Source organism: Erithacus rubecula, assembly GCF_903797595.1.
Source record: "Erithacus rubecula genome assembly, contig: SUPER_W_unloc_1, whole genome shotgun sequence".
NCBI classification, from domain to species: Eukaryota; Metazoa; Chordata; class Aves; order Passeriformes; family Muscicapidae; genus Erithacus; species Erithacus rubecula.
In genome coordinates, this window is record NW_027635709.1 from 185,707 (window position 1) to 213,321 (window position 27,615).

A 27,615-nucleotide genomic window follows, 5' to 3' on the forward strand; every position below is an offset into this window, starting at 1 on the left:
TACTTTCTTGCAACCTGATTGGAGGTGACATGTTCTCAGGCCGCGCCTCCTTAGCAACAAGCCTTCCCTATTCCCAACTGCCCCATGCAAGGAGCACATGTGCACACCCTCCCTCGACAAGTCTTACAACCAAGGCAGTCTAGTGGCAACAATACTGAGGGCGGAAGGGGACTATGGGGAGAACAGAGGATGTCTAAACAATAAGACCACAATAACATAACCATACGTCAATAAAAGTTCTCTTAACATATACACAATATTCATCCCTTAATTGCTAGAGCCAATCCATTACATTACCTATCTGTAACACTACTGATGGATGGCAGAATGTTGAAGAGATAGTGCTGACACTGTTCCAACACTGCTCAGCAGTAGCCAAAACACTAGTGTGTTATCAGTACCTTTCCAGCTACCAATGCAAAGCACAGCACTGGGAGGGCTGCTATGGGAAAATGAACTCCAGCTCAGCCAGAACCAATTTTATTCCATTCCAATATTTCACTCCACCCCTTATTCCATACCATTTGTGTCATACTCATATCTCACATAACTTAATATATATATATCTTACCTATCCAGTGTATTTAATACTCATTACTGAAATTCCTTCTTACCAACTCTTACAACACAGTCTACATTTTTAAACCATCTCTATACCCAACATACAGATTTATACATTTTCATTTGCTACTATCCCCCGTCCTTTCACAGATAGATTTTATTTTCCTATTCCACGGGCTTCTTCCACCCCTCCAGATAATCAAAACCAGGCAATTACTTTGCCACTGAAACTGCGGGAAAAACAAAAACTCTCCAATGTTTTTAGTGTTAGAGAATCAAGGCATTACTTTATTCTGGCCAGGATGTGCAACAGAAATAATTAAATCCACATATAGCCCGGGTTGTGCAGAGAAAATCATTTCATGACATAAATTTTACTAGATTTTTCAGATATTTATGCAGTCAAACCCCATAGAAGTACATTGGTTCAATGTTCATTGGTCCCAAGTTGTGCAGTTCTTAGCATTTGGTTTCCTATTGGCTACCGATCTCTTCGCCTCTGATGCTAATTGGGTCCTCATTCTTTGTTTTCCCAGACCAGGTGTCTGGACCATGCCAGGGGTGGAGTTGGTGGTTAATAGTCGTTGATGGTCGTTATCTTTTGTGTATCTTCTGTGCTACTCCCAGTCCGTTGAGATATTAAGCTCATCAGACATCACCTGGTCGACCAATCCCCTGAAAAGAAATTTCAATTCCCTTCCCCTGTGGCAAGGGCAAACAAAACTGACTAAAGCTACATAAAACGTTGCTGTGGAGAAAGATACAGAGCGGCGAAAAAACAGCAACAAGGCACTTTCTTGCTTGGTGCAGAAAAGAGCAAGAAAGAGCAATTTATTGAAGGAAACCATTGCCTTAAATAAGAGTTTGTGGAAAACAAAATACAGACAGATCATTGGTCAGAGAAGGAGACACCTCTTCTCCCTGGCTTTCCCATGGACCTTGCAGGTGTTTATCTCTCATGATTCTTTCTCTTGTTTACAGTAGACAAAGAGCTTCTAGCTTGGGAAAAATCCTAGCTGAGGCTGAGAAAGTTTCATGGCCTGAGAAAAAGGCCTAGCTAAAATGTGCCTAGGCCTTCAGCAGTGTCCACAATAACATTTTAACCTTTGAAGCATTTCCAACAGCATGGTTTACAGGGTGTTTCCAGCCAGCCAGTTGTTGCCTCCACCATGGTGAGTATGTAGCTCTTGCCTTGGCATATGCATGGCAGTGGTCAAATGCAGTCAATTTGTCAGGCTTCACCACATCAGAAACCCAGCCACTGCCCTCTATTCCAAGGAGATTTTACTCACATGGCTGGCTTGATTGCAGCATATTTCACATTTCTGAATAACCTGTGTGATGGCCTCCACGATCAGGTCCACCCCTCGATCACAAGCCCATCTGTATGTGGCATCTCTTCCTAGATGTCCCAATGTTTCATGGGCTCATCAGGCTATAAATAGTTCACCCTTCCATTCCTAGTCTAAGTCTACCTGAACTATTCCAATTTTGGCAGCCTTATCTATCTGTTCATTGCTTCAATGCTCTTCAGTGATAAAGCTTTTGGGCATGTGAGCATCTATGTACCTTTAGAGCCATATTTTCTACCTGTGCAGCAATGTCCTGCCACAATACAGCAACCCAGATGGATTTACCTCTGCGTTGCCAATTGGTCTTTTTTCATTGCTGCAGCCACCCCCACAGGGCATTAGTCACCATCCAGGAGTTGGTATAGAGATAGAATACAGGCTACTTTTCTTGTTTTACAATCTCTAAGGCTGATTGGATGGCTTTCAGGTCTGCAAATTGACTTGACTCCTTCCCCTTCAGCAGCCTCAATGACTGTTTTGTGGGATTCCACACAGCTGCTTTCCACCTCTGATAGTTTCCTTTCACACAGCAGGATCCATCAGCAAATAGTGCAAAGCCTCCTTTGTTTTCTGGTAACTCATTATATGGTGGTGCCTCTTGGGCAAGAGTCACCTTTTCAGGCAGTGCTCCAAAATCTCTGCCTTCTGGCCAGTCTATAATCTCTTCCAGAATTCCTGGGCAACTAGTTTTCCCCAGTTGAGCTAATCATGTGATCAACACTTACTCCATGTAGCCTGGTTGTGTGATGTGTTGAGGGGATGTTTATTTATTCTGAACATCCAGTGTATCATGGGCAATTGCAGTGCTAAGAGGAGACAGGCTTCTGTCCCAGCAACCTCTGAGGCAGTTCAAATCCCATCATAGGCTGCTAATATCTCTTTTTCAGTTGGAGTAAAATGAGCTTCTGATCCTCTATAACTCCAGCTCCAAAACCCTAATGGTAAACCTCAGGTTTCTCCTGATGTTCTTTGCCAGAGGCTGCAGGTGGGACCATGTTTCCCAGCTGCAGTGTAGAGTATATTTTACATGGCTGGTCGTGTCTGAACAGGCCCAAGAGCTACTGCATGAGCTATTCCCTGTTTGATCTGCTCAAAGGCCTATTGTTGTTCACAACTCCACTCAAAATGGTTCATCTTCCAGCTATAACCTGTAATGTGCATTCTCCAGAACCCCACAAGGCCTTGTGGGAAAGCTTGCGTTTCCTTCTTGTTAGCTGGTGGAGACATAGTTGCTATCTTGTTGACCATATCCATAGGGTCATGATAGTGTCCATCCTGCCATTTTATTCCCAAGAACTGAATCTTCTGTGCAGGTCCCTTGAGCTCGCTTTTCTTTATGGCAAACCCAGCTTTCAGAATGTCCTGGTTTAGGGCAAATTTGGGAGGAAACTTCTGAATGGGGTCCCTCTAGGAAACAGATTCAAGCAATCCCTCCCCCATCTGGTTCGGGGAAAAAAATATTCCCAGAGAGAAGTGGAAAAAACCTGTTTATTTAACTGACAAAGCACTTCCCAGCACAAAAATGAACAATACCAAACAGTAAAACCTCTCGCCGCTCCGAAGAGATGACAAATTCAGTAGAGTCCCTTCCATGGGTTGCAGCTCGGCTCACAGTCTGTTCTCAGTCCCTCTGGAACTGGGAAATGCTGCAGCCCAAGCCAGGCCTGGTGGGCCACAGGTGTGAGCTCCCGATGCTCCTCCTGGGTTTTCAGTCCAGAACAGGTTTGAACAATTCCAAGAAAAAGGGAAAAACACAGTCCAGGGAACTCCTTTGCCTCAGCTAGCCAGAAAAACTAACCAAAAAGCAAAAGAGAGCTCTCTCCTGCTGTCCACTGCAGACAACCCAGTCTCTGTGAAGGATACAGGGGCGCGAATGCAGTCTCTGATGAAAACTCGGCACCTCTTTCTCTTCCCACTCGCTCCTGGAACCAGTCTTAAAGCTGCAGAACTCAATATTCAACACCAACAGAACAGATGATTTGGGGATACAAGCATCATAAAGTCACCCCAAGACACAGAAGGATCTAAATTATTCTTTTGTCCTTATCAAACACTTCTTCTGCCTTCTTGCCCCACACAATTATATTGTAGACATTCAGAGGCATCGTCCATTTCCAGGGCAGTCTGGATCCATCCATGACAGATGGTTGGGCCGTGTTTCCACCCCTGGAGCAGTTGATTCCATGTGTATTTGACACCCCTTTACATGAAAGCAAACTGTGGTCTGCACTCTGCTGCCAAAGGAGTTGAGGAAAATGCATCAGCAATGTCAGTTGCAGCACACCACTTGACCACCTTAGACTCCAGTTCATACTGGGGGTCTGACATGTCTACTACAGTAGTACTCAGTGGTGATGGTTTTTCATTCAGACCACAATAGTCTACTGTTAACCTCCACCCTCCATCAGATTTTTGCACTGGCCATATGGGACTATTAAAAGGTGAGTGAGTTCTACTGATCACTCCTTGGCTCTCCAGTTGATGATTCAGAACATGGATGGGAGCCAGGGAGTCTCTGTGTGGTATTGCCACCAGTGCAACAGTCCTGGTAGAAATTGGTACCTGCTGGTCTTCAACTCACAGCACTTCCACAATGAAGAGATCTTCTGAGAGGTCAAGCAGGGTGGATAACTGATCTTCTCTGTATTCACAGTGGCTACACCAAAAGCCCATTGGTACCCCTTTGGATCCTTGAAGTACCCTCTCCTGAGGCAGTTGATACCAAAGATACAAGGGGCCTCTGGGCCAGTCACAATGGAGTGCTTTTCCCACTCACCTCAGCCTCTAATACAGAAAATTCTTGGCATCTGTCACGTCAGAGATCCCCTGATGGCACCAGTGCACACTGTGCACTAATGTCTACCAAAGCATTATACTTCTGTAGATATGGCATGCCAGGCCATGGAATCCATATAGTCTGATATATCTGATCATACATTTCTTCCTACTGGCTGAAGGCAGGGGCCCTCTGTGGGAAAAAATGGGACTTCTGGACAGCAAATCAATATGATTTTGCAGAAACCGATTTATTGTTTACAATTCACCCTAATTATACATTTCTAGAACCATCACCCACGTGGGAACACACTTTACAGTTGGTAATTTTAGGATACTCATCCACTCATTTAAACCCCTTAAAGTCCGTAATTGGTGGTTTTCAGGATCTTTGCCGCCTCCTATTATATTGAATCTTCTAATATTGGTATTCTGTGTTTTCAACTTCTTTTCTCCTGATTTAGCATAGTTTATGTTCCAGCGGCCTTGGGGGGGTTTCAACAAGTTATTGAAAACTCCTAAAATTTTCTCATGCTGTGCACCTGTTGTAAACACTGGTCTAAACTAAGAAATACATAAAAACAGCTAGCGTGTGAAAGAAGCGTGTGAATGAACAGTAAAATATGCAGAAAAATAACTAGACAGCAAAACATAGCAACTAAATATAGTTTTTGGCTGGTGCACACAAGGGCCAGCTTTGTACAGACATGTCCACCATGGCCTAAACCTTGTCCAGCATTACTACAGCCCTCCATTCATGTTCCTCACTGGAGTGTTCAGTGTCTGACCTTTGCGATGCCAGATCAGAAGTCCCCGCACCAGGATCAAAGGACATGATTTCAGTTCTTCTATGTGGGAGATCGCTGATTGCCTTCTTGTGTCTCTGCAGTAACTATACTGATGGTCATTTTGGATGACCCTTTCTTAACAGCTCTCTTCCCTCTCAGTTCACATATATGGGCTTCCAGCTGAAAGGTGGGTTCATCATGTCACTTTATTTCCAACTCCTGGTCAAATAGGAAGAACCAGAGTGCACCATGTGGCATGTGCCTGGGGCTTCCTTTCCCTCTGACTAGGGCAGGAGAGGACCAATCACTTGGGCAGGTCCTGACAGCTGAGGTGCTGGCCTGTAGGGATGAGGAGGTACAAAGATTGTCTACAGTTTTTGAGCCACAAAGCAGTTGGTGTATCTATTTGCGAGTAATACATTGCTGCCGTTAGAATATGATGCAGGGGCACCTTGAGCCACCTTCCACCACATGGCCAGTGTGCAAGGGCCATCCTCTGGATCTTTAGAGACCCTGTCACTTTTTAGATCACTATATGTCACTAGAGAGGCAGGCGTGACACACAAAATGTACACTATACTTCAGAAGTTTATTATAATAATACACCATCTTTTATACCCTTTAGACAGTTTACATTTTCATCATTGGTCACAATTAGTCAACATAGGAATCATTGGCGGAAAGTTCTCCACCCCTATTCTTCCCAGGATTTTTCTAAAAATACTCTCCACAGCTGTGGGATATTTTTCCTAGTTATCTTCACTTTCTTCTTCTTCTCTTGGCTTCCATGCCAACAGCCTTGGTCAAAGAATACTTCTCAAAAAAATCTCTAACCCACAGACCAGCTGTGGGTCCTACTATAAATATAGATGACTTCCAGCACTGCTTATTCTCTCAAGTACTGGATAGCTTTGTCTGCAGTGGATCACTTCCTTGGGGAATTCACAGAATCTTCTTTAAATGGATATCTTGCCTGTTGAGTTATTAATAGGTTTAGGTCTTCAAAGAAACAAGAGCAGTTGTTGGTTGCTGTAAAGTTGTTTATTGTAGAAGCACATCAGTTTCTAAGACAAAGAGTCCAGAATGTTAAAGTCCATGTTAAAGCTTTCTGGCATAGAGTCCCGAGCAGAGACAGCAGCTCCCTGGTATTTCTTCTTCTTCTGTTCTTCTCTTCTTGTTCTTCTTCTTGTTCTTGTTCTTGTTCTCCTTCTTGTTCTTCCTCTTCTTCTTCTTCCATGTGTGTGGTGGTAGTGATGATGGCGGTGGATAGAGGTGTTTTTTTCACTCCAATGCAAGGGTTTTTATTTGTAAATCATCCAATGAGCTAAAAACACAAACCTAAAACATTCCTTCTAAACCTATTAGAATCCTAGTTCTATAGTACAAAAGTGGTGTTAATTCTTACACATAACTTATGCATATAGCTCTTTCTATTCATGTAAATGGTTCTATCCGTTTGTCCTGGTTTAGAGGACAGGTGTCTGCTAAGAAAAACAGGAGCCTCTCTTTGAAATGGAGAATGTAAATCCCCTCCCTCCAAATTATTATAATTTTGAAATTAAGGGGCTCTCAGGCAAAGATAGGAATAACAGTTCTTTACTAGGAAAATTAAAATAGAAATACAATATTACAAAGAACAATCCCAAAACACTGAAAGTCAGAATACAACCTGACACCCTGTCAGTCAGGGTGTTGTTAGTAGTCCAATTAAATGGTGGCTGCAGTCCTCCTGGAGCGACAGATGTGGTTCATTTGAAGCAGTGGTCCTGTAGAAGAGTGCAGTTTTCCTCTGAAGGTCCAGTGATGATGTGGAAAGACCCAGTTTTCCTCTGGAATCCAGTGGTAAAAGGCTGCTTTGGTGTTCCAAATCTCAGTGTTTTATCTAGGTAGGAAAGGCTTGGCTCCTCCCCCTGGCTGGAGCATCTCCCAATGGAATGATGTAATTTTATCAACCATACAGTGGGACTTAATGGCCCATTAGCAGACGATATCTTCCTGGAGGAAGGATGGGTTGTGGGAAAGATAAAGATGACTGCTCCACCAGGTTTTAACAGATGGTGATAGAATACATACTTTTGGTTACATCTTGTATTGCAACCTAAGACACCGTTCTATCTAGAAAATGTAAGCAATGTTCTTACTATGTTTTCATTATGTCTGGGGCTAAGTTTCTGAACTTTCAATGAGGCCTGAACTTTATACTAGATTCTAGGGCTTTTTACTCTCTTAAGGCATATTCTTACTTAAAACTAAGACTTCTGCTTCATGTCTGTGCAGCTTAATATACTTTAATTTCTCTAAAGGTTTTAATTCAATCCTTTCATTCTGTTCTCTCTCTGAGGGACTCGGAGAGGCGTCTGTTTTACACACTCCAACCCTTGCTCTTGCACTTGAGAAGAGCCATCTCCAGAGGCTGCAAATTTCTGCCCCTTTTCCAATTCCTCTTTCAATTTCCCAATCTCTAGCAAGCGATAACAGCGGTTTGGCTTCATGACCTTCTATGTCCTGACTGCCAGCCCCATTATCCCAGTATCGAAACAGCCAGACAGAAATCCTCTCACCTGGCTACTGGCTGTAATGTTTTTGCAAGTCTCAAAATTCTGATGAGGTCAGGGACTGAGTAACTTTGGTTTCCTGTTTGAATTGTCTCACTCCTTTCTCCAATTTCTTTGTTGAATGATTGGCTTCTTGATCAGATGCTTCCTTTCCTTATTCTTCCTCCTCCTCTTCCTCCCTTTTTAATTGATGGTATGGATGTGTTGTTCTCTTTGTCCACTTTTTCACTACTGGGTCAATTACTGTAGTTGTTTGAGTCCCTGTCTCAGCCATAGTGTCCTCAAATGCAATTTGGGCTCCTGCCTCAACTACAGTCCTCTGAGAGTACTGAACTGTGGATCAGTGGGCACAGGCCAGGCCCCAGTATTGGGTGAGAAGCTGCTGGTTTTCATTGGGGTAGGCAAGGCATCCTTCTATCAGGTGACAGGTCAGTTTGTCAGGGTTGATTACCTGTTCAGGTGCAAAGTCCCAGGCAATGGGAGGTGATAGCCACCCTTGGAACCTGCCCAAATCCTGCCACCCAGGGACCAGGTGCTTCAGGGCACATTTAAAGTTGCATCACCCAAAATTTGCTTTCTCTTACACCAGGACAACACCAGATTCCACAAACCCCATAATATGCTGAAAGTATTATTTAGTGGTATTAAACAGATCATGTAACAATGAACAAGGACCTCAGGAGCCTACATAATAAAACCATACACATTAATCCAGGGTAGGGAGAGGGAAATCACAGAATCACACCAAATCAACTAGGTTGGAAAAGACCTTTGGGATCATTGAGTCCAACCTGTGACTTAACACCACCTTATCAAGTAGACCATAGCACTAAGTGCCACCTCCAGTCTTTTCTTAAACACCTCCAGGGATGGTGACTCCACCAATGCCTTGGAGTGGCTACCTGGAACAGAGGCTAGACAAGATTAAGAAAATAAAAGCGGGTATTTATTAAAGGCCTTCAATTGGTACACCTTGGGCAGTCAAAGCCTCAAAGAGGCTACACCCCAGATGGACAATGGTCACGAGTTTTTCAGACAGATATAGATTTTGTCCATTTACATATTGGGGTTAATCCTCCAATTACAACTTCAGATAATAAAGTCATATACCCCCAGTTTGTCCCCCCCCAATTCACTTTTGTTTATACTTTTCAGGGCCTGAGACAGTAAGGTGTCTTTGAGTTTCAGGCCTAGAGAAGAATTGTTTTGTCTGAATAAAATATGAGAACGGTACCTGACAGACTATGGAGTTTTAGAGTTATACACTAAAGCAGTACAGGATCTGAAAAATATAAAAGCTAAATCCTAAGGCATGACCACCTCCCTGGGCAGCACATTCTGATGCTGAACCAGTTTCTAATATCTAGTCTAAACTTCCCCTGGCGCAGCTTAAGACTGTGTCCTCTTGTCCTGTCACTGGTTGCCTGGTAGCAGAGCACAACCCCCACCTGGCTACAACCTTCTTTCAGGTAGTTGTAGAGAGTGATAAGGTCTCCCCTGAGCCTCCTTTTCTCCAGGCTAAACAACCCCAGCTCCCTCAGCCGTTCCTCATAGGACTTGTGTGCTAGACCCTTTCATCAACCTTGTTGCCCTTCTGTGGACATGCTCCAGCATATCAACATCCTTCCTAAACTGAGGGTCCCACAACTGGACACAGTATTCAAGGTGCAGTCTAACCAGTGCCAAGTACAGGAGAAGAATCAATTCCCTGCTCCTCTGGCCACATTATTGCTGATACAGGCCAGGATGCCATTGGCCTTCTTGGCCATGTGGGCACACTGCTGGCTCATGTTCAGCCTGCTGTCAATCAGTACCCCCATGTCCCTGTCTGCCTTGCCACTGTTCATCCACTCTGTCCCTAACCTGTAGTTATGCATGGGGTTGTTGTGACCAAAGAGCAGGACCTAGCACCTGATCTTGTTAAACCTCATATTGTTGGATTTGGCCCATCTATCCAGCCTGTCCGGGTTCCTCTGCAGAGCTCTCCTACCTTCCAGCAGACTGACCCCCTCCTGAAGCTGCCTGGAGACTGGACTTGTTCCAGCCCCAAGGACAGCTACTCGCCAGCAGAGATGAGACTTAGGGACTCACTGTAGCTGTTTCGAAGGTATCTTTATTTCTCCGAAGGGAATCTACTCACGAAGTCCGATTATATGATATAACAAAGGGCTTTTATAGCTTTCTAGAGGATTGAAATCTTAACCAATAAGAACTACAAATTACAAACTAACCAATTACCTTAAAATTCTAAGTAAGAAAAGACCAATCACTTAACATCTTTTAAAACCAATAGGAATCCTAAGAGATAGCAGAAGTTTTGATAAGGAGGGGGGGAGCATTCTTTAAGGGGTTTCTTTAAGGAATCAGGTCCCAGGGGCCCTGTTTGGGGGAAGTAACATCTTCCACACCCTCCCAATCTGGTGTCATCTGCAAATTTGCTAGTGGTAGACTTGATCCCCTCATTCAGATCATCAATAAAGATGCTAAACAGGACTGGGTCCAACACTGATCCCTGGGGAACACCACCAATGACTAGCTGCCAACTCAATGCAACACTATTCCCCACCACTCTCTGGGCCTGGCCCTCCAGCCAGTTCCTAACCCAGCAAAGGGTGCACCTGTCCAAGCCACGGGCTGCCAGCTTTTCCAGAAGTATGCTCTGGGAGACAGTGTCAAAGGCCTTGCTGAAGTCCAGGTAGACAACATACACAGCCTTCCCCTCATCCACCAGGTGGGTCACCTGATCATAAAAGGAGATCTGGTTGGTCAGGCAGGACCTGCCCCTCCCAAATCCATGCTGGAAGATGTATTCCCTCATCTTCTCCACAAGATAACTCCCCCAGCACAGCAAGGCCATCAATGCCATGGCAAAGCACAGAGCCATCATTTGTTACTACATGTTCCCAAACTCAGCAAAATAAAGAGATAAGCGGTGGAGCTGACAATCTCCATGTCTTACACAGGAGCTTGCTACTTAATAACTATTATAACTATAACATGCAATATATCTAACTGCCTTTGTTTGCCACTAAAAAGGACTTGTGGGTTACTTGGGCTGGATGCCAGGTGCCCACCAAGCTGCTCTATCATTCCCCCTTCCCAGCTGGACAGGGGAGAGAAAATAAGATGGAAAATGACTTGCAGGTTGAGATAAGGCAGTTTACTAAAGCAAAAGGTTGCAAACACGCAGACAAAGGGGAACAAAACAAGGATTTTATTCTCTACTTCCCATCAGTGAGTGATGTCCAGCCAATTCCCAGGAAGTAGGGCTTCAACACATGTAGTGGTTGCTCCGGAAGGCAAATATTGCAAATAACAAATGCCCCCCTTCTTAAGCTTTTATATCTGAGTTGATGCCATATGGTATGGAATATCCCTTTGGTCCATTTAGGTCAGCTGGCTTGGTTGTGTCATCAAATCTCTGCCTCAAGCCAGGCTATTCTCAACTTTTGTTTCTGTCTTGCAGAATGGAGATGTATGTATTTCAATTCTTCACCCACCTGTAGATGACCCACAAAGTGGAGAGCTGCCCTCCGAGAGGTGGAACCCTACCCAAAATGTCAGGTAACTGTGAATCTGTGATGTACAACAGTGACCTCAAAGGCTTGTGATCCCTCTCCAAGACTAAGGCCTGTGTTGGGAAAGTTTTGGAACAGAATTCAAGACTTTGGGAGCTTTAGGTCCTTAACTGGGTGGGAACCAGACTTATCAAGTTGTCTGAAGTGCTGATGCTGAGATGCCCCAATGATGGGCTAACAATGTGGAGAAATCTGTCCTGTTCACAGGGTTTCATGCTCCTAAAGCAACTGATTTCAATTTTTCTGCCCTTCCCCGGTCATTGTTATCCTATAGTTAGGATTTTCAAACTCTTCCAAGATGCCACTAGTGGAAAAGAACATTTTTGGGTATTTGTGCCCAGTAGGAGTAATTTTATTCATAATACTGCCTGCTGTTTGCCTTACAGTATTTGCGTCTCCTCTCCTGCAGTGTGATATCTTGAGCAGTTAGCCAGGTAGCTTTCTTCCTGACAGAAAGACCCAAAGGATCACTAAGTATTAGAGGCATTTGGGGCTGACCTGTCTTTTTTTTGTCTTTCTAAACACCAGCTTAATTTAATTCTCATTACAAGATACTGCCAATAAAGAACTGATGAAACTCATATCAAGTAGCAGTTTACCTGTGCAGCTGGAGTAGTAAGTGATGTAGTGAAAAAACCCTGAAGTAAGGTACTTTCTGTTCTAACATTTTAATCTGATTTATTATCCAAATAAGGTTAAAATAATTGCCTCTAGATTTTTATCATATGAAAATTATTCTTGCTCTCAGTTTTATTACATGTTTGTTCCTCAACTTGAAATCTGTTATTGATTGGTAAATCCAGGTAAGGATCTCAGGACACCTGAGGGAATACAGTGATTTGAAAAGGATTGTCTGACAGTTTAACTTAGCCTTCATCTAACTTGGCTTCACAAAATTCATTTGAAAAGAGTCTCTGTCAAAGCAAAGATCTAGCAAGGGGGATTCAATGGATTCTTGACCCTTGAAATATGATTGTAACACACACTGCAAAGTGGTGAACTAGAGCTAACATAGCAGGAGACTAGGAATTGTAGCAGTCAGCAAATTATAACAACTGATTTTCCTCCTGGAGCATGCTACTTGAAGGTTAAAAAGGCCCAAGAGAAACGGTGTATCTTAGCTGCATGAAGTCATGAAGGGTTGGGAATCTGATCCTTAAAGCTTGAAGTAATGGTTATCTAATCCATCTGTACCAAATACACATTCTAGTTCAGATTTTTAAAAAGGAAAAATAGGCTTAAATACTATCTTGTTATACTTCTAAGCTAACATTTATCTGTCCCTCTGCTCAGATGGCTATTAAACTGTTTTTTTCATACATCTGGTATGGTTATGACTAGGTGACAAGATTCAACTTATACTTAGAAAACAGCTTTTGGCATTAGTTGCTTATAATGCACACACATTTTGAGTATTTCACGATATACAACCCTAAAGATTGACATGAAACTTCTTATGGTACTAGTTCTCTGATTTCTGCTCTCCCTTACCATGGTGCAGTTTTTGGTGCTTACTCTTGGAACATGTTGGTCTTAACAGTGATATTTGGAGAGAAAACATTTCCTAGCTGTATCAGCAAGCAGAAATAAAAGTTGTCCTTCACTGTTAGCCTGCTGCCTGTGTAACCTTGGGCTTGTCTTCAGCTGCTGAATTTTGTAAATTTGCTTACTACAGATGACTGGTTGAAGTATCTGGAGTGAGGAATGTCATTCTTCAACTTTGAAAGCACGTGCACATCTCTACACCTAATGGTTTCAAGCATGCTTATTAATTTTTTTAAGCACAGTCAATATGGACTTTCCCATCACTCGGAGCTAGATGAGGCTGGCATAAGTAAATATAGCAAACATCCAGCAAGAGGTGAAAGAATGCAGCTGTGATCTGTATGGCAGAAAGTATTGCTTTTCTTATATCCCATAAAGCTGAGGAAGTGGTGGCAGGGCTTAGGGGTTGAGGCTCTTTGATAAATTTTAACCTTTCTCCCTATCTTGCCTGGTCTCACTCTCTTTTGAGTTGCACAGGCAAGAATTCAGCACAATATTCAAGATGTTGGTACATCTGTATCTTGTGCTGATATGTGATGCCCCATCTTACTACTGCTTTTTTTTCTGAGGATACCCATTTTTCTTGGGGGTTTTGGCTGCTTTAGTGCATTGAGCTGTTTGCAGAAACTGTTCAGATGTAACATTACTTTCAGTACAGTCTAAGTCTGATACTTTTGTTGATATATGGAGAGAAAAAGGTAGTTAACAGTTATGATTCCTTGAGCCTCTACTGGCTTCTCTCCTCTGCTGATAAAGGGGTGTAGAGGGACTGTCCTGGTTCTGGCCAGGACAGAGTTAATTTTTTTACAGCAGCCATGAGGGAGTGAAGCCTGGACCTGTGTGGCCACGGCTAGGAGGTTATTTTTGCCACCTCACATCATTGCCAGGGGTGGGGGTAGGGCACTGGCTTCTGAGAAGGGTGGAGCTTCCGCTGGAGAAAACTCTGGTGTGGCAGGAGGGGAAAAACCCCGCCCGCCATTTGTTCATTGTTGACCAGGATCCATGGTGAGCATTTTTGCATGTGAATCACCCTCCCTTTTGTACACTTTTGTTATTTATATTGTTGCTGTTATTGTTGTTTTCTAATCTCATTGCTGTTTCTGGTAAATTGTTTTTATCTCAACCCGTGATCTTTTTTGCCTCCCATCAGAGGGGGGGAGGGGAGCCAACTGCTGGTCATGGTCTTTTTAGTGAGAGTACTAAATTGGGGAATACCATTCCTAAACCAGGATAGGCACTCCCTGAAGACAACAGCACGGTAATCACTTAAACCAAAGTGATATGGCAGCTGATGAGCACACTGTTCCCCAGAATGGGGTGGGGGATGTAAGAAAGCAAAGGTGGACTTTAAATACCCACTCTTCATGCAAATAACTTGCATGAAATAACATGCCAGAAGAACCTCACCTAAGGGAGAAACAGATCCATAACTATACTGGAGAGGGTCAGTCTGTATCCAGTCTGGTGCAGTTTGTATGTGATACTGAGGATGTTTTCAGTCACACATGGTGGAACTTTTTTATGATTTCTGTCCTGTCAGATCCCCTGTTCTGGGATCCCTTCCTGTTACTATACCTTGTTCACCTTGCTTACCCACAGCAGCAGGGTTTGAGTTGGAGGAGACTGGCCAGCTTTTAAGGATATCAGCAGTGATGGAGTTGATCTAATGTGCTGGTCAGAAACGAAAAGTGCAGTGTCTCACCTCTAATAGACAGTAGATAAAGCATGGTAGAGTGGGTGCTAAATCCAGATGTGAATTCCTGTCCTTGGCCTTCTCTAGATTTTGCTTGCTTTACCATAATGATGCTGAAGCTGACATGCTGGCTTTGCAGCCTGATTGCTGAGAATTCAGACTTTTAAATGAATTATTGAGTTGAAGTAAAATATTATTTCTTTTCTGCCCAACATTCCAGTCTGACCAGACAGCTTTTTCCAGAGCTGCTGTTCTATTTCCTACTGAATTATATTATTTGGAAAGCGAGTTGTGTATGACTCTCCTGATAGCTATGCTGAACAGTCTGGCCAGATACAAGTGTTTAGTTTCAAAACCTTCCTATAAACTCTTCATCCAAATGGCCAAACATTTCCTGGAATTGTATCCCAGATAAACTATATGCTTGTAGATACACTCAGCATGCACTACTCTGAATGTGCCTCTAAATCAGTTCAAGTATAGTTGGGGCTGTAGTCTCCTTTAATCATGTTCTGCAAAGCAGTTGTTATGTACTGCTGTATTTCAAGACTTATTTCCTTGTCTCTTGTTCTTCCCTTCCATTTAAATCAAAAGCTGTTCAAAGCAGGACCACCTCAGACACAGGAAGCTGTTGTGGTGGTAGCTACAGCCAGGTGGCCAGGTGTGTAGAGCTGCCTGATGGGATTTGCTGTTGAGTTTTATGCTGGTTGTGACACTGTGTGAGGAACAAAGGGCTGAATCTCTGAAGTGCAAATAGTTATAAGAAATGGAAAAGGGTCTGGGTGAGGGAGGTGGTGTTTGTCCCTGGTAAATGCCAGCAGAGCAGGGCAGCTGGCTAGCTCTGGGCTGCTGCTAGAAATCCAGGAAGGCAATGTCTGCCAGGAGTTACATGACTGACTCATGCTGGCTTTGCCGAGTACCAGCACCTCAGTCTTGCTGGACTCTTGGTGTCTTGACTGAGTGTTGAGTACAGCAAGAGGAAGACGGTGCAGATATTTTTCAAGTACTGCTACAGCAGTTTTGGTACACAGGCTGAGGAGAGGGGAAACCTGGCCACAGCTCCAACTTCTTAATACACTGTGGGATAGGGAAGGCAGTGCAGCCTCATCTGGGTTGTATTGGTCAGGGTAAGCAAAGAGCCTGGCTTTCTGCTGTGAGGCTGAATGTCATGAAGAACAGGCTCACCAAGCAGGTTTCCAACCCTGCACCATCTATAGGTGGTACAGATAAGCTGAATTCTGGTGTGATACAAATTTTACCTGCTGCCCCATCACAAGCACATGTACAGACATGACGTCATCAGATTAGGTCTTTGAGGTTTGTATTGTGTCATCTTCTCTATGCTGATCACCACGGTCTGAAGTTCATAAGTATTTGCTCTTACTTCAACTATTGTCCTGTTGCCTTTTTCCCAACATGGAAATTAAACTAGAGATAATTTTAGTAAGGAGGTAATATAAATGGGATCTTTATTTGAAGGCCTCCAGGGTCAGTTATGGAAAGATGTCCACAAAAACCCACCCCACCCCTCCAGTGATGAGTAGATTTTTATAGGAAATTAGCATAATTGATAAAAAGCACCACTTAGAAGGACAAGTGGTGATGCAATTCCCCCCTAGGTCAAGCCCCTTCTCTGGAGCTCTCCCTTCAGCACTAGTTTTACTTTGTCCATGAGAATGTATCTCGAAGAATTGTTCTCGACCTTGGTTCCCAGGAAGAACCAAGATAGCACTGGGGCCTTGTACCTCAGGGGCTTGGAGCTCTGGAATTTGTTTCATCTTTCTGCCTAGGGAAAGGCCATGGAAAAGTACTGAGAAAGCTAGTCACTAATACAATAGGCTACAGAGCTACAAATATATGTGTGACAACTATAGAAAACAGAAAAAAAAGGCAAAACCCAGATGGCATCAGTCCCTAGTGTATTGGGTTTGCATGGCCAGGTTTTGACAGCAGAGAGGCTACAGGGATGGCATCTGTGAGAAGCTGCCAGAAGCTTCCCCCATGTCCAGCAGAGCCAACACTAGCCGGCTCCAGGATGGACCCACTTCTGGCCAAAGCTGGGCCAATCAGGAATGATGGTAACGCCTCTGTGATAACATATTTAAGAAGAAAGAAAACTGACTGTGCAGTTATAATTGCAGCCAGAGTGGGGTGAGAACGTCAGAGGAACAGCTCTGCAGACACCAAGGTCAGTGGAGAAGGGGAGCAGGAGGTGCTCCAGGTGCCAGAGCCGAGAATCACATGCAGCCCATGGTGAAGACCATGATGAAGCAGCTGTACCCCTGCAGCCCATGGAGGACCTCACACTGGAGCAGAGGGATGCCTGAGAGGGGGCTGTGAACCTGTGGGAGGCCCGTTCTGGAGCAGGCTACTGGTAGGGACCTGCAGACCCGTGGAGAGAGGAGGCCATGTTGGAGCAGGTTTCCTGGTAGGACTTGTGATCCCATGGGGGATCCACATTGGAGCAAGCAGTGCCTGGATGACTGCACTCCATGGAAAGGAACCCACACTGGAGCTGAAGAACCGTTTGTGGGATGGACTCATGTTGGAGAAGTTTGTGGAGGACTGTCTCCTGTGGGAGGGACTCCATGTTGGAGCAAGGGAAGGACTCCTGTCCCTGAGCAGTGGCAGAAACAACGAGTGATGAACTGACCATAACCCCCATTCCCGTCTCCCTGTGCTTCTGGGAGAGGAGGTAGAGCTGGGAAGGAGGGTGGGATGGTGTCGGGGGCTGGGGTTTGTTCCCTTACTGTTCCACCTCTTTTGGAGAATTTTTTCCCATTATTATGCTAAGGAAGCCTGCGGGTTACACCTAATCTTTTCGTGGCTCGAGACAAAGGGGGGGGGGGGGGGGGCTGTCTCCCGGGCTTTTCTCTCGCCGGCGGAGTCTGAGGGGAGTGCGGACTGCCCGTTTCCAGCCACGCGGTCCGAATGCCGGGGAGCGAGGTTTTCTCCGGTCGGACACTGTCCGGCCATCTGCTCCGCATCCAGCCTCCTACCTCTGAGACCACAGCCGACCACCAAAAACCCAAACGGTGAGCGGAGAGCCCTTCCTCCACCCTTGTCCTACATGGGACACAGCTGCCGCTGCCGCCTTCCCCCCGCTCCCGTCTGCCACCTCCGCAGCTGCGTGGACCCTGCCCCCCACCTTTCACCACCGGGACTGGACGCAGGCAGAGTGTGTCTGTGCTGAAAAAAGGACTGGAATTGAGTTATTTGTTCTGTTTCCTTGTTAATTTTCGTAGCTGCTGTTGTTTTTGTTTGTCCGGTTAGATATATTAGTAAAGAGCTGTTATTCCTACCCCCTGATCTCTGCCTGAGAGTCCCTGATTCAAAAATTATAATACTTGGCAGGGAGAGGGCTTACTCCATTTCAAAAAGGAGCTTCTGCCTTTATTGGCAGACACCTGTCCTTCAAATGAGGACAGATGGAAGGAAGGTGTTTCTTAAGGTCTTATTTTACTTCTCATCCTGCCCTGATTTTGTTAGTAATAAAGTCAATTAATATCCCCAGTTCAAGTCTGTTTCGCCCATGATGGTATTTGGTGAGTGATGTCTCCCTGCCTTTATCTCAACCCATGAACCCTTCATTATATTTTCTATCCTCTGTACAGTTGCAGAAGGGAGTGAGGGCAGCTTTGGTGTGTCCCTAGCATCCAGCCAACATCAACCCAATACACTTAGATATCCTTAATTATTCATAAGTTTTGACTTTGAACATGTTTCTGATGTATCAACTTAAGTTGTCAGCATCCAGAATTCATGAATGTGTTAGCTCTGACTCTGCTGTTGTGATTATCTCTTTCAGAACTATTTTACTGAGTGTAATCTCTTTGCTTAATGAGCCAAACACTTTCTCTCCTGCCAACGTGGATGCATCAGTCATGTTCAGGAAATGGAGGGACAGTAAAGGAAAAGACAAGGAGTATGCTGAAATCATAAGGTAAGCTTTGCTGTGTGTGATGCTGTGCTACTGGCCTCCTGCTTTGAATCCTATAAAACAGGCTGATTTCAGAATTTGCTAAAACCAGCTTCTTGCTGTGTGTTGGGGGTTGGGTTTTGTTTCCCTTTTCTCTTTGTGGAATTTTTCCCATTGTGATGCTAAGAACTTATTGGCTACACCCTAGCACGGATGGGGGGCGGGCAAGTAAAGGAGGTGGGCGTAGCTGCTCTCTCTCTGGCTCTCGCTCGCCTGGCTCGGAGGAGAACAGTCACTGGAAAAACCCCGCTCTGCCACACCAACGCCGGGAGCTATTTTCCTCAGCTGGGGGACCCCCGCAACCCCCTGCCCAGATGGCCTCCCACCTCCACGCATCTTGTTGGAGCACCAAGACCAACACAGCCCCCAAGATCCGTGAGCAGCGTCTCTCCTCCACCCTTCCCATCCGAGACACAGCCGCCATCACCCCCAGTGTCCCTGCAGCCACGCGGGATCACCGCACCTCCCCCTACTTCCGGGAGCTTGCTGGCACTGCCTGCTAGCTGGGATAGTAACTGCACCACAGGGGAAAGGTGTTGTTGGAACTGGGAACTGTTACTGGGTTACTGTTCTGTTTTATTGTTTGTTGTTGTTTGCCTTGATATATATATATATATATATATATATATATATATATATATATATATATATATATATATATATACACAAGTAAAGAAATGTTATTCCTACCCCCATATTTCTGCCTGAGAGCCCCTGATTCCAGAATTATAATAATCAGGAGGGAGGGAGGTCTGCATTCTCCATCTCAAGGAGGAACTCCTGCCTTTCTTGGCAAATACCTGTCTTTCAAACCAGGACACTGTGGTTGCTCCTTTCAAAATGAAATTTACAGCTTTATTACAAGTTCATTATTCTGGACAGAAATGGTGCAAACTTCTATCTTTGTATTGTTCTTTTTCTGACTAATCTGGCATGATGCTCTGCAAAACCTATTGGCTGCTAGTAAATTCTAGTCTATGTCCCTGTGTACCTTTGAGGACTGTGCTTGCATTGTTTGGGATGTGATTCAAACTGCCTTCATGCTACTAATTCTGTGCTTAATTCACTCATGAATAATAATCTTGTCCCTCCAATTTTTAGGAATATCAGTAGGATTTGGCAAGTGCTTGCACAGCTGGATTTGATTAGCTGAAAGCGCTGTTTGGTCTTTACTGCCCTTTTCTGAGAAATTCATGGTTCATCAGGTGCTGTAGGGAGATGATGTAAACTTAAAGCAAGATTGCTGTGGAGTGGCAAATGGGCAGCCCATACAGCAATGGGACTGCTGTCACACTTGCCTGAGGCAAGACCATGTATGCCTTAACTGCTAGCTGGATATACCTCTGGTTGGAGCTACGCAGGGCAGTCAGTCACTGTCCTGGGCTGTGCAAAGAGCCTTGCTGGGAGGTTATTTTAGTCCCCTCCAGCTCCATTGGCTTCAGCTGGATGTACTCTATAAACAGAGTATGGCAGAATGAGCATGTGGGTGGGAGTAAAGGAACAGACTGCCATCTGCACCTCTCCCTGCTAGAAGGCAGCAACAGTTCGCAGTCCAAGTACTGCTGAGAGGCACCAGCCAGAGCCCATCCTGGAGCAAAGGGAAACACTTGTTTCCTGCTATCCTCAGTGCTGGAGTTACAGATGCATCTCAGGGTGCAGCCACATGCTCTTAACCTCCAGTGGGAGCTCAGCTGACAAATCCTTGTAGGAATAAGAGTTTTGAGCATGTTGGGGTAGAGTCACAGTGGTGGAGGGAGGTTGTGGATAGCATCTCTGGATGATATTTCCTAAGTCATCTTAGGAAATCTGTGACTATCCCTTCTGTAACAAATGTAATGGAATTTACTCTGAGTTCTGGCAGGTCTAATGCAGATTCCTGTAGAATAATTTATTTCATATGTTGCTGAGAGTGTGTCTGCTGCAAACACCCTTGAAGTGCTCCCAAGCCTGGGGCTGCAGGAACTAAATCTGTTTCTAGTGATGCATATGGTGCTTCAGCCAAATGTCAGCTCTCCTGACAGCTGCCAGAAGGGCTGGGCAGGAGCTAGTTGGGAGGTGGGTAGTTGAGCCATACTGCTGCCAGCACATGGCCCTGCTCATATTGCTTTGTCCTCCTCTCCACAGGAAACAGGTTTTGGCTACCAAAGCTGAGGCAGAGAAGGATGGTGTGAAGGTCCCCACTACACTGGCAGAGTACTGCATCAAAACTAAAGTGCCTTCCAATGACAACAGTTCAGATTTGCTTTATGACGACTTGTATGATGATGACATTGATGACGAAGACGAGGAGGAGGAGGATGCCGACTGTTATGATGATGATGATTCTGGCAATGAGGAGTCCTGACCTGCTCCCTCTATGCCCCTATACTGCCCTGTCAACTCAGGCCAGAAGGGAGCAGTGGTAACCTAGCAGCAGTCCAGCAAAAAAGTAGTGGTGGGAGGGGGAAGTAAAAGAAAACTTTGTCTCCTGCTGTGTCCTGTTGTATGGATCTGTTTGCTCCTTTTTTATGGACCTCTTAGAGACCCTCCACAGAATGTCTGAATTCTTGCATTCTTAACCCTTTCATCACTGTATTATGGTTTCTTTTTTAAAAAGAAATTCCCTTTTTCATTTCTCTACAAAATGCTCGCAGCGAAACAGGTTTGCTTGTGTTTAAATTCTTGATTTAAATACAGTCTTGCATTGAGATATTTAATGTATTTAAAGCTGGAACAAACCCATTGGAAGATGGATTTTCAGGAGCTCAAGTGCTGCATTTACTGGGAAGAAAGAAATCCACACAAAGCAAATTGTCAGGGTTTAGCTGCTCCATTTACAATAATAGCGTGTGTACATTTGTTTAGCCTTGTGGTGGTGGCTTTTCCTTTATAAGGTGTGAGGTGGAAAGTGTAAAGCTACTGTGTGTTGAGCTTGATGAGATGTTACTGAAAGGTACAGAAATCTGTTTAGCCTGCTCAAATTAGGAAATAGCTGGCCCCTGGAGCCCCAGAGGGCACAATCAGCTTTGTCTCTGAAAAAGGCTTGTGATATGAACCCTAAAATAAACACTCATCACTTCACGTCTCTACAACTGAGCCCTGGGTTGCATTATTTTTTTCAGACTAGGTTTGGGTTGAAAAAGTTCTGTTTAGCCATTCTTCTGGGATCTGCTGCCAGCTGCCCCCCCCCCCTCTACTGAGGGAGGAAAACAGAAGTGTATCCCGCTGTCCAGTGGGCCAGCATTTATCCCAAACTTCTTTTTGGCAGTGGGACAGTCGTCTTCTCCAGTGCTTGCTAGTAGCCCTTGTTTCCTGCAGCCCAAGTCCAGTGCTGGCCTGAGCCTTCTTTCTGTTGCTTATGTAGGTCACCTGTTGGTAAATGCACTCTGCTGTAGCTCTGTGGGGTTGGCAGAAGATAAAGCTCCCTGAGGCAGCCAGGCTGTTTCTGTCACTGCAGTGGCTTCTGGGACACAGGGCAGAGAGATGGATGGGTGCTGGGCTCTCTCCTGACTGGCTGGCTGGGGCATGGGTGGATGTGTGCAGCCCCACATAGAGAAGGGTACATAGTGCTTTCAGGCTGAAAGAGAAAGCCAGCAATCAGGGTTTGACAGCCTATCAAGGAGTATGTTTCAGCTGGTGCCCTGAGCTCGGCTTCCTGCATGTTTTTGGGAGCTCTTGGCAGACCTTAGGGCCCTCCGCACCTTCACCCCATTGCAGTGTGTTCTTGTTCAGCTGTAGTGCAGTGTCCTGAATTCACCTTTCACATGGATTGGCAGCCAGCCCTGCCCTTCTGCACTGAGCCCTGGCAGCCCGGGGAGCAGATTGGAGGTGCTGGCTCTGCTTGGTGAGACACTGTTCTCACAAGAGGCACTCACCCTGATAAGAACTGCAGGCTCAGGCATTTGGTACAGCTTGGCGGTTTTAATGATACATCACCAGCTGCAGTCCCTCAAGAGGTACTTCGATGGGAATAAACTTTTTTCTGTGATCAGCTTGGTGGGAAGCAAGGAGCAGGATGAGAGTGAGCAAGCTTAAAGTGTGTTGCCTGGAGGGAGAGGAGGGGCAGGCAGCCCTTGGGAAGGGGAAGAAGGCCTGAGGGGCTCTGAAATTGTCAGAATGATGCTTGGCTGGGTTTTGCTGCAGCAAGGACAGTCCCTGTCCCTCTTCCCCAGCTCGTGCTAGTGTGCCCTCAAGCAGAATGAAGGCAGCCCAAGTGGCAATACCTTGTCCTCAGTGTGTTCTGTAATGGTCTGACCTCCTGCTTGCTTTTTACCTGGGGAGGCAACTGGAACCCTCCTGAAGTGTCCCACAAGGGCTCCTTCAGGTCATCCTTCCATCAAGGACTAACAGCCCCTGGTCCATTTTGGAGCCAGCAGCACCCACACCTCCCCCCCCCCCCCCCACCTCAGCTCCCAGCTTCACACCAGCCCCGGGAGGGTGGTGCCAGTGTTGGCAAATGGACCTCTGGCACTCCTTGATGCCAGACCATCTCAAAGCCACACTGGGCCAAGAAAATCAGTCTCCAGTTTTGGGAGGCTGTTGGGAGCATGAAGGAGCAGAGTATGGCAACACTGGCTGTGCTGACTTGGTTTGAAATTATATGCATCTTTCAGGATTTCCCTTGTATTTTTGACCATCTTCACTGTATGCTCTCCAGTGAGTTGTATTTTCAAGCTTGGTGTTGTAAGATGCATTATCTCATGTTAACCTTTCTAAAGACAAAAAGCAACCTATTTTGAGAGCTCTGACCATAACCAGACTAATTTCCCCACTGTCCTGTGCAGTGTCATTGCTTGTTGACTTGCAGGTTTCTTTTTTTTTTTGAGATACAAACCAAAATGAGGGTATTGTGTTTGGTTTTGGGGGTTTCTTTTGTTTTGTTTTTTTTTACCTATTTAAGGAATTGTGGAAAAATGTTGACCTGATCTTTGTATTGTTTTTTTCTTAACTTTTTTCTCATCTCAGCCAATATTAGTGTTTACATTTGAAACTACCTGCCCTTTCAAATGCAGCCATTCTGAAACCAGCAGGGTATGCTACATTTCTTAGTAGTTTTCTTAGCTGAAATCCCAGATGGTTTCCTTTTTTTCTTCAGTATAATTTACCAGAAAAAAATTAACTGATGCATTTTTGTGTTGTCTTCCCCTTCAGTAGTTATGTTTTGTCTATTCTGCACATCTATTAATAAAAATGTGAGATCAAAATATGCCAGTACTGTTACTTCCCTGTTGAGTTATTTGCATGGGTTACTCAAAGCTTTGAATAACAGCTGTTCACACATTCAGTGGTGCTCCAGTATCAATACCTATACATAATTATCTACAAGGTTATTGGAAAACTAAAGCTGCTGTTTGACAGCTGTCTATACCTTAAAGAACAAACTGATTTGGAGAAGCACTTTGGCAAAAGTCCATGAGCTTTCCTGTTATATTTATTTATTCATCTTAAGTCAGCAAAGAGGAGACCAGGGAGAAGACTGTTCATGGTATCATATGACTGCAGCAGGACACAAGGACTTGGGGTAAAAGTGCTGCTGGTGGCCAGTTTTCTGGGGCAAGGTCCTTTGACCTCATGCAGAAGACCGGCAGAGGAAGTGAGGTAATCACTGCCAACCACCCCTTCAGGGTGCTTGCCCTGCCTGGCCCATGCTGTTCCCTCCAGGCTCAAGAATGGAGAAGTATATATTTTTACAGTGCTGAAATTAGCAGGACATGAGTACAGGTGTTGTATTTGCTACACAAGATTGTTTGCAGCACAGCAATGGCTGAGCCAAATGTGTTTGGGGCCTGAATGTTTCTGCTTCACAGCCATGCTGGAGGAATGGTTATGGCATTGCAGAGCTAACTTCCTAGAGGAGTCTCCAGGTTGGGGAATGAGATGGTGCTATCTGAGCCTTCTGACTGGGATCAGGCCTGCTTGTAGCTCCTGCCTGGCTTCTATTGCACCAGGCTGCCTTGAACTGACAGTAGCTTCTTGATCTAGCAGAAGGTGCTGTACCAAAACCAGGACAAACACTCCACACTGCCCCTTGTGTGGAGTAGTTGGGGTCTTTTTTCTCCAGTTCCTTGATGGCCAAGTGCAGCAGAGCAACCTTGGTTCTACCATCAGACTGTGGAACAGAGACTTAGAGAGGAAATTGCTGCAGAAGAACCCTGTTGGAGCTGATGATAAAGGGAAAATATCATGTTTAGGCCGGCCAGGGGAGGGAAGGGAGGCAGTAAGTCTCCAACCTGCAGAAACAGATTGCTGTATTCCCAGTGCAGGAGGACCGAGCACTTCACCTTATTGAACCTCACCACAGACCTTCCTCCTGATGGAGACCATGGACTTCATGGGCAAAGCAAGGAAGGACAGTGCTGCTGTGCTCCCTCCTTACCACTCCCATCTGCTCCACAGGTCCTCAGACAGAGCACAGTGTCACAGGACAGCAAATGCACAGAGATGATGCTTGTGGCAGAAGTCAGGGTGCTGCCTAGAATCCCAACCCAATGCAGCTGCCTATAAGCTTTCAGTACCAAGGTTTGCTCACCTTTGTCACAGTATTCAGCATCCCTTGCAGACCCATCTCTTGCTCTTATCTTCCAGCAGGAGAAGGTAGAAAGGGACAGGCTAGAAAAGCAAAACTGCTTGAGGCCTTTGAAAATTCAGACAAACACTAGTGATACGCTCAGATATTTATTAGGTGGAGGGAAAGTTAAAAGAAATAAAACTCCTAAAACATTCACTACACTGGTGTAGGACAAGAAGGACCAGGAGTTGCCTCCAGGGTCTTGTTTTAGAAAAAAATGGGGAGGGACAGGTGAAGTTTCCGTCAAGTAGCTGTGTCTTTTCTGGGCAGGGTGGCTTGACGCAAAAAGAGGTACAAGACACAGCTTATACTTTTATTGAAGAAACTGATACATAGTTTTTGCCTGTAATGATGGAAGGGAAGTTGCAGGACCCACTGAGCCAAAGTCTCTTGCTAGAGAGAAAAAAACCCAAAAAACAAAACAAAAAAAAAAACCAACCCAATACCAAAACAGACAACCACCCCCCCCCAAAAGAAACATAAACAAAATCCACAAACAAAAAAATGCCTTTATTATTAAAAAAAGTGAAAAATAAAAAGGTAAGAGTGCAGCTCAAGGCCACAGTGAACAAACTAGCCACAAGAGTTCTTCCACAGCAGGAAGGAATGAGGAGATGAAAGACGAAGACCCACAAAATTTTTTCCCCTTCTCCCAGCCCCTTTTTAATGTCTTTAAAGTAACAGCTATATTGGGGGCTGAGGGCAGAAATCAAACCAACAGGACATATCTTTTTTTTTTTTTTTTTAGGAGGGGGAGGCAGGTCTTATTTGCCTGAATTTAGAACTGCATTAAATAAATGGGCGCCAGCTCAAAAAAAACAAAAAAAAAAATAGCACAGTTTGTCTTTTGACAGAGTTATAAAGCTTAAAAAAACATGGAAGGATGATCTGGTGCAGATGGGAAATTCATAAGTTTCCCTACAAAGAAAATAAACCAGGCTGCAAGATGCAGAAAACCACATTTAGCCTCTATTACATTTACAAATACATACATAAATATATTACATACAACAGCAACTTCAAAAGGAAGCAGGCAAGTAACACTGAGAATGGCTGCCTTGCTGCAGTTCTCCCCATGCAGACATTTGGCTGAGCAGTAATTTCTCCTAATAATTCCAGGAATAGGGGTCAGCTTTTTCTTTTGCCTTTTTTTTTTTTTTTTTTTTTTTTTTTTTTTTTTTTTTTTTTTTTTTTTGCCTCCTCTTCTTTCATTCTCTTCCCCCTCCCCAGTTTTGGATTTAGCTTGTCCAGTATGGAGAAGTGCCATAGGTTTTGGTAGCCTGAGACTTTTGCTGCATGGTGCTGGGTTGATTGCGTTGGCCAGATCCACCCTAGAAATCAGAAAGGAGGCATAAGCACCAACACTACCAGGAAGAGAAGCCTGTCCATACATCAGCAGAAGAGCTTTCACCAACACAGCAATGCTTCCCCCGGGACAGATCTGTTTCTGCTCTGCAACATCTCCATCCTGCAATCCAGGACAGTCACAGAGAAACCAAGCAAAAAAGCAGAGACCACCATCCCACCACCTCATACTCAGGTTTAAGGACAAGGAAGAAGAGGAGCAGGACTGGGAACAACAAAGGAACTCTCCAAAGGTGAACAGAAGCAGTGCACCAGTCAAAGACAACACACATTCAGAGGGAGAAGTAATTTCCTATTTCTTGATTCTAAGGCAGAACACTTTTTTGGGGGAACATTTATAGTAAGGAAACACGTGGGCTGGTAAAACCAAATCAGAAATTAGAACCAACACATAACCTGCAAGGGGATGAATTCCCCCCCCAGAATTACAGTACAAGTGTTCACATCTTGCTCTCCTGCCACAGCCAGGGGACATCAATGCTTGCCTGGGCTTCACACCTCACAGCCCATCTCTCCATGCCCCATATCAGGATGGCCTCTTCACAGAATCACAGCCTGGCTGAGGCTGGCAGGGACCGCTCAAGGTTTCTTGCCCAATCCTTCTGCTCAAAGCAGGGTCACCTAGAGCTAGTTGTTCAGACCTATGTCCAGACAGCTCCAAGGATGGAGACTTCACAACCTCCCTGGGCAACCTTTGCCAGTGCTTGGTCACCATCCCAGTAAAAAAGTGTTTCCTGATGTTCAGAGGGAACCTCCCATGTTTCAGCCTGTGCCCATTGCCTCTGGTCCTGTCACTGGGAACCACTGAAAAGAGCCTGGCTCCATCTTCTTTGCACCTTCCCTTCAGGTACTTATATATATTGATGAGATCTGTCCT

At 44.9% G+C, this 27,615-nt stretch overlaps 2 protein-coding genes across 6 annotated transcripts in view; one reads left to right on the forward strand and one right to left on the reverse strand.

The window, feature by feature from the left end:
* Positions 1-24,019, forward strand: part of LOC306814080 (ubiquitin-conjugating enzyme E2 R2) — a 128,935-nt gene extending 104,916 nt beyond the window's left edge. Inside the window, exons 3-5 of the mRNA XM_079329795.1 lie at positions 11,498-11,595; positions 18,656-18,790; positions 20,951-24,019. Of these exons, the coding sequence (XP_079185921.1) occupies positions 11,498-11,595; positions 18,656-18,790; positions 20,951-21,170 (453 nt within the window). The 3' untranslated portion in view covers positions 21,171-24,019. The remainder of the gene's footprint in view (positions 1-11,497; positions 11,596-18,655; positions 18,791-20,950) is intronic.
* Positions 24,020-26,345: 2,326 nt separating this feature from the next.
* The window catches only part of LOC306814073 (ubiquitin-associated protein 2-like), a 185,728-nt gene continuing 184,458 nt past the window's right edge, over positions 26,346-27,615 (reverse strand). For 3 of the 5 annotated variants that reach the window (XM_079329785.1, XM_079329784.1, XM_079329782.1), the window contains exon 28: positions 26,551-26,704. In XM_079329785.1, coding sequence (XP_079185911.1) covers positions 26,612-26,704 — 93 coding nt within the window. In that variant the 3' untranslated portion in view covers positions 26,551-26,611. Of the gene's footprint in view, positions 26,705-27,615 lie in introns of all 5 variants that reach the window. The other 2 variants (XM_079329786.1, XM_079329783.1) reach the window with 1 other exon arrangement.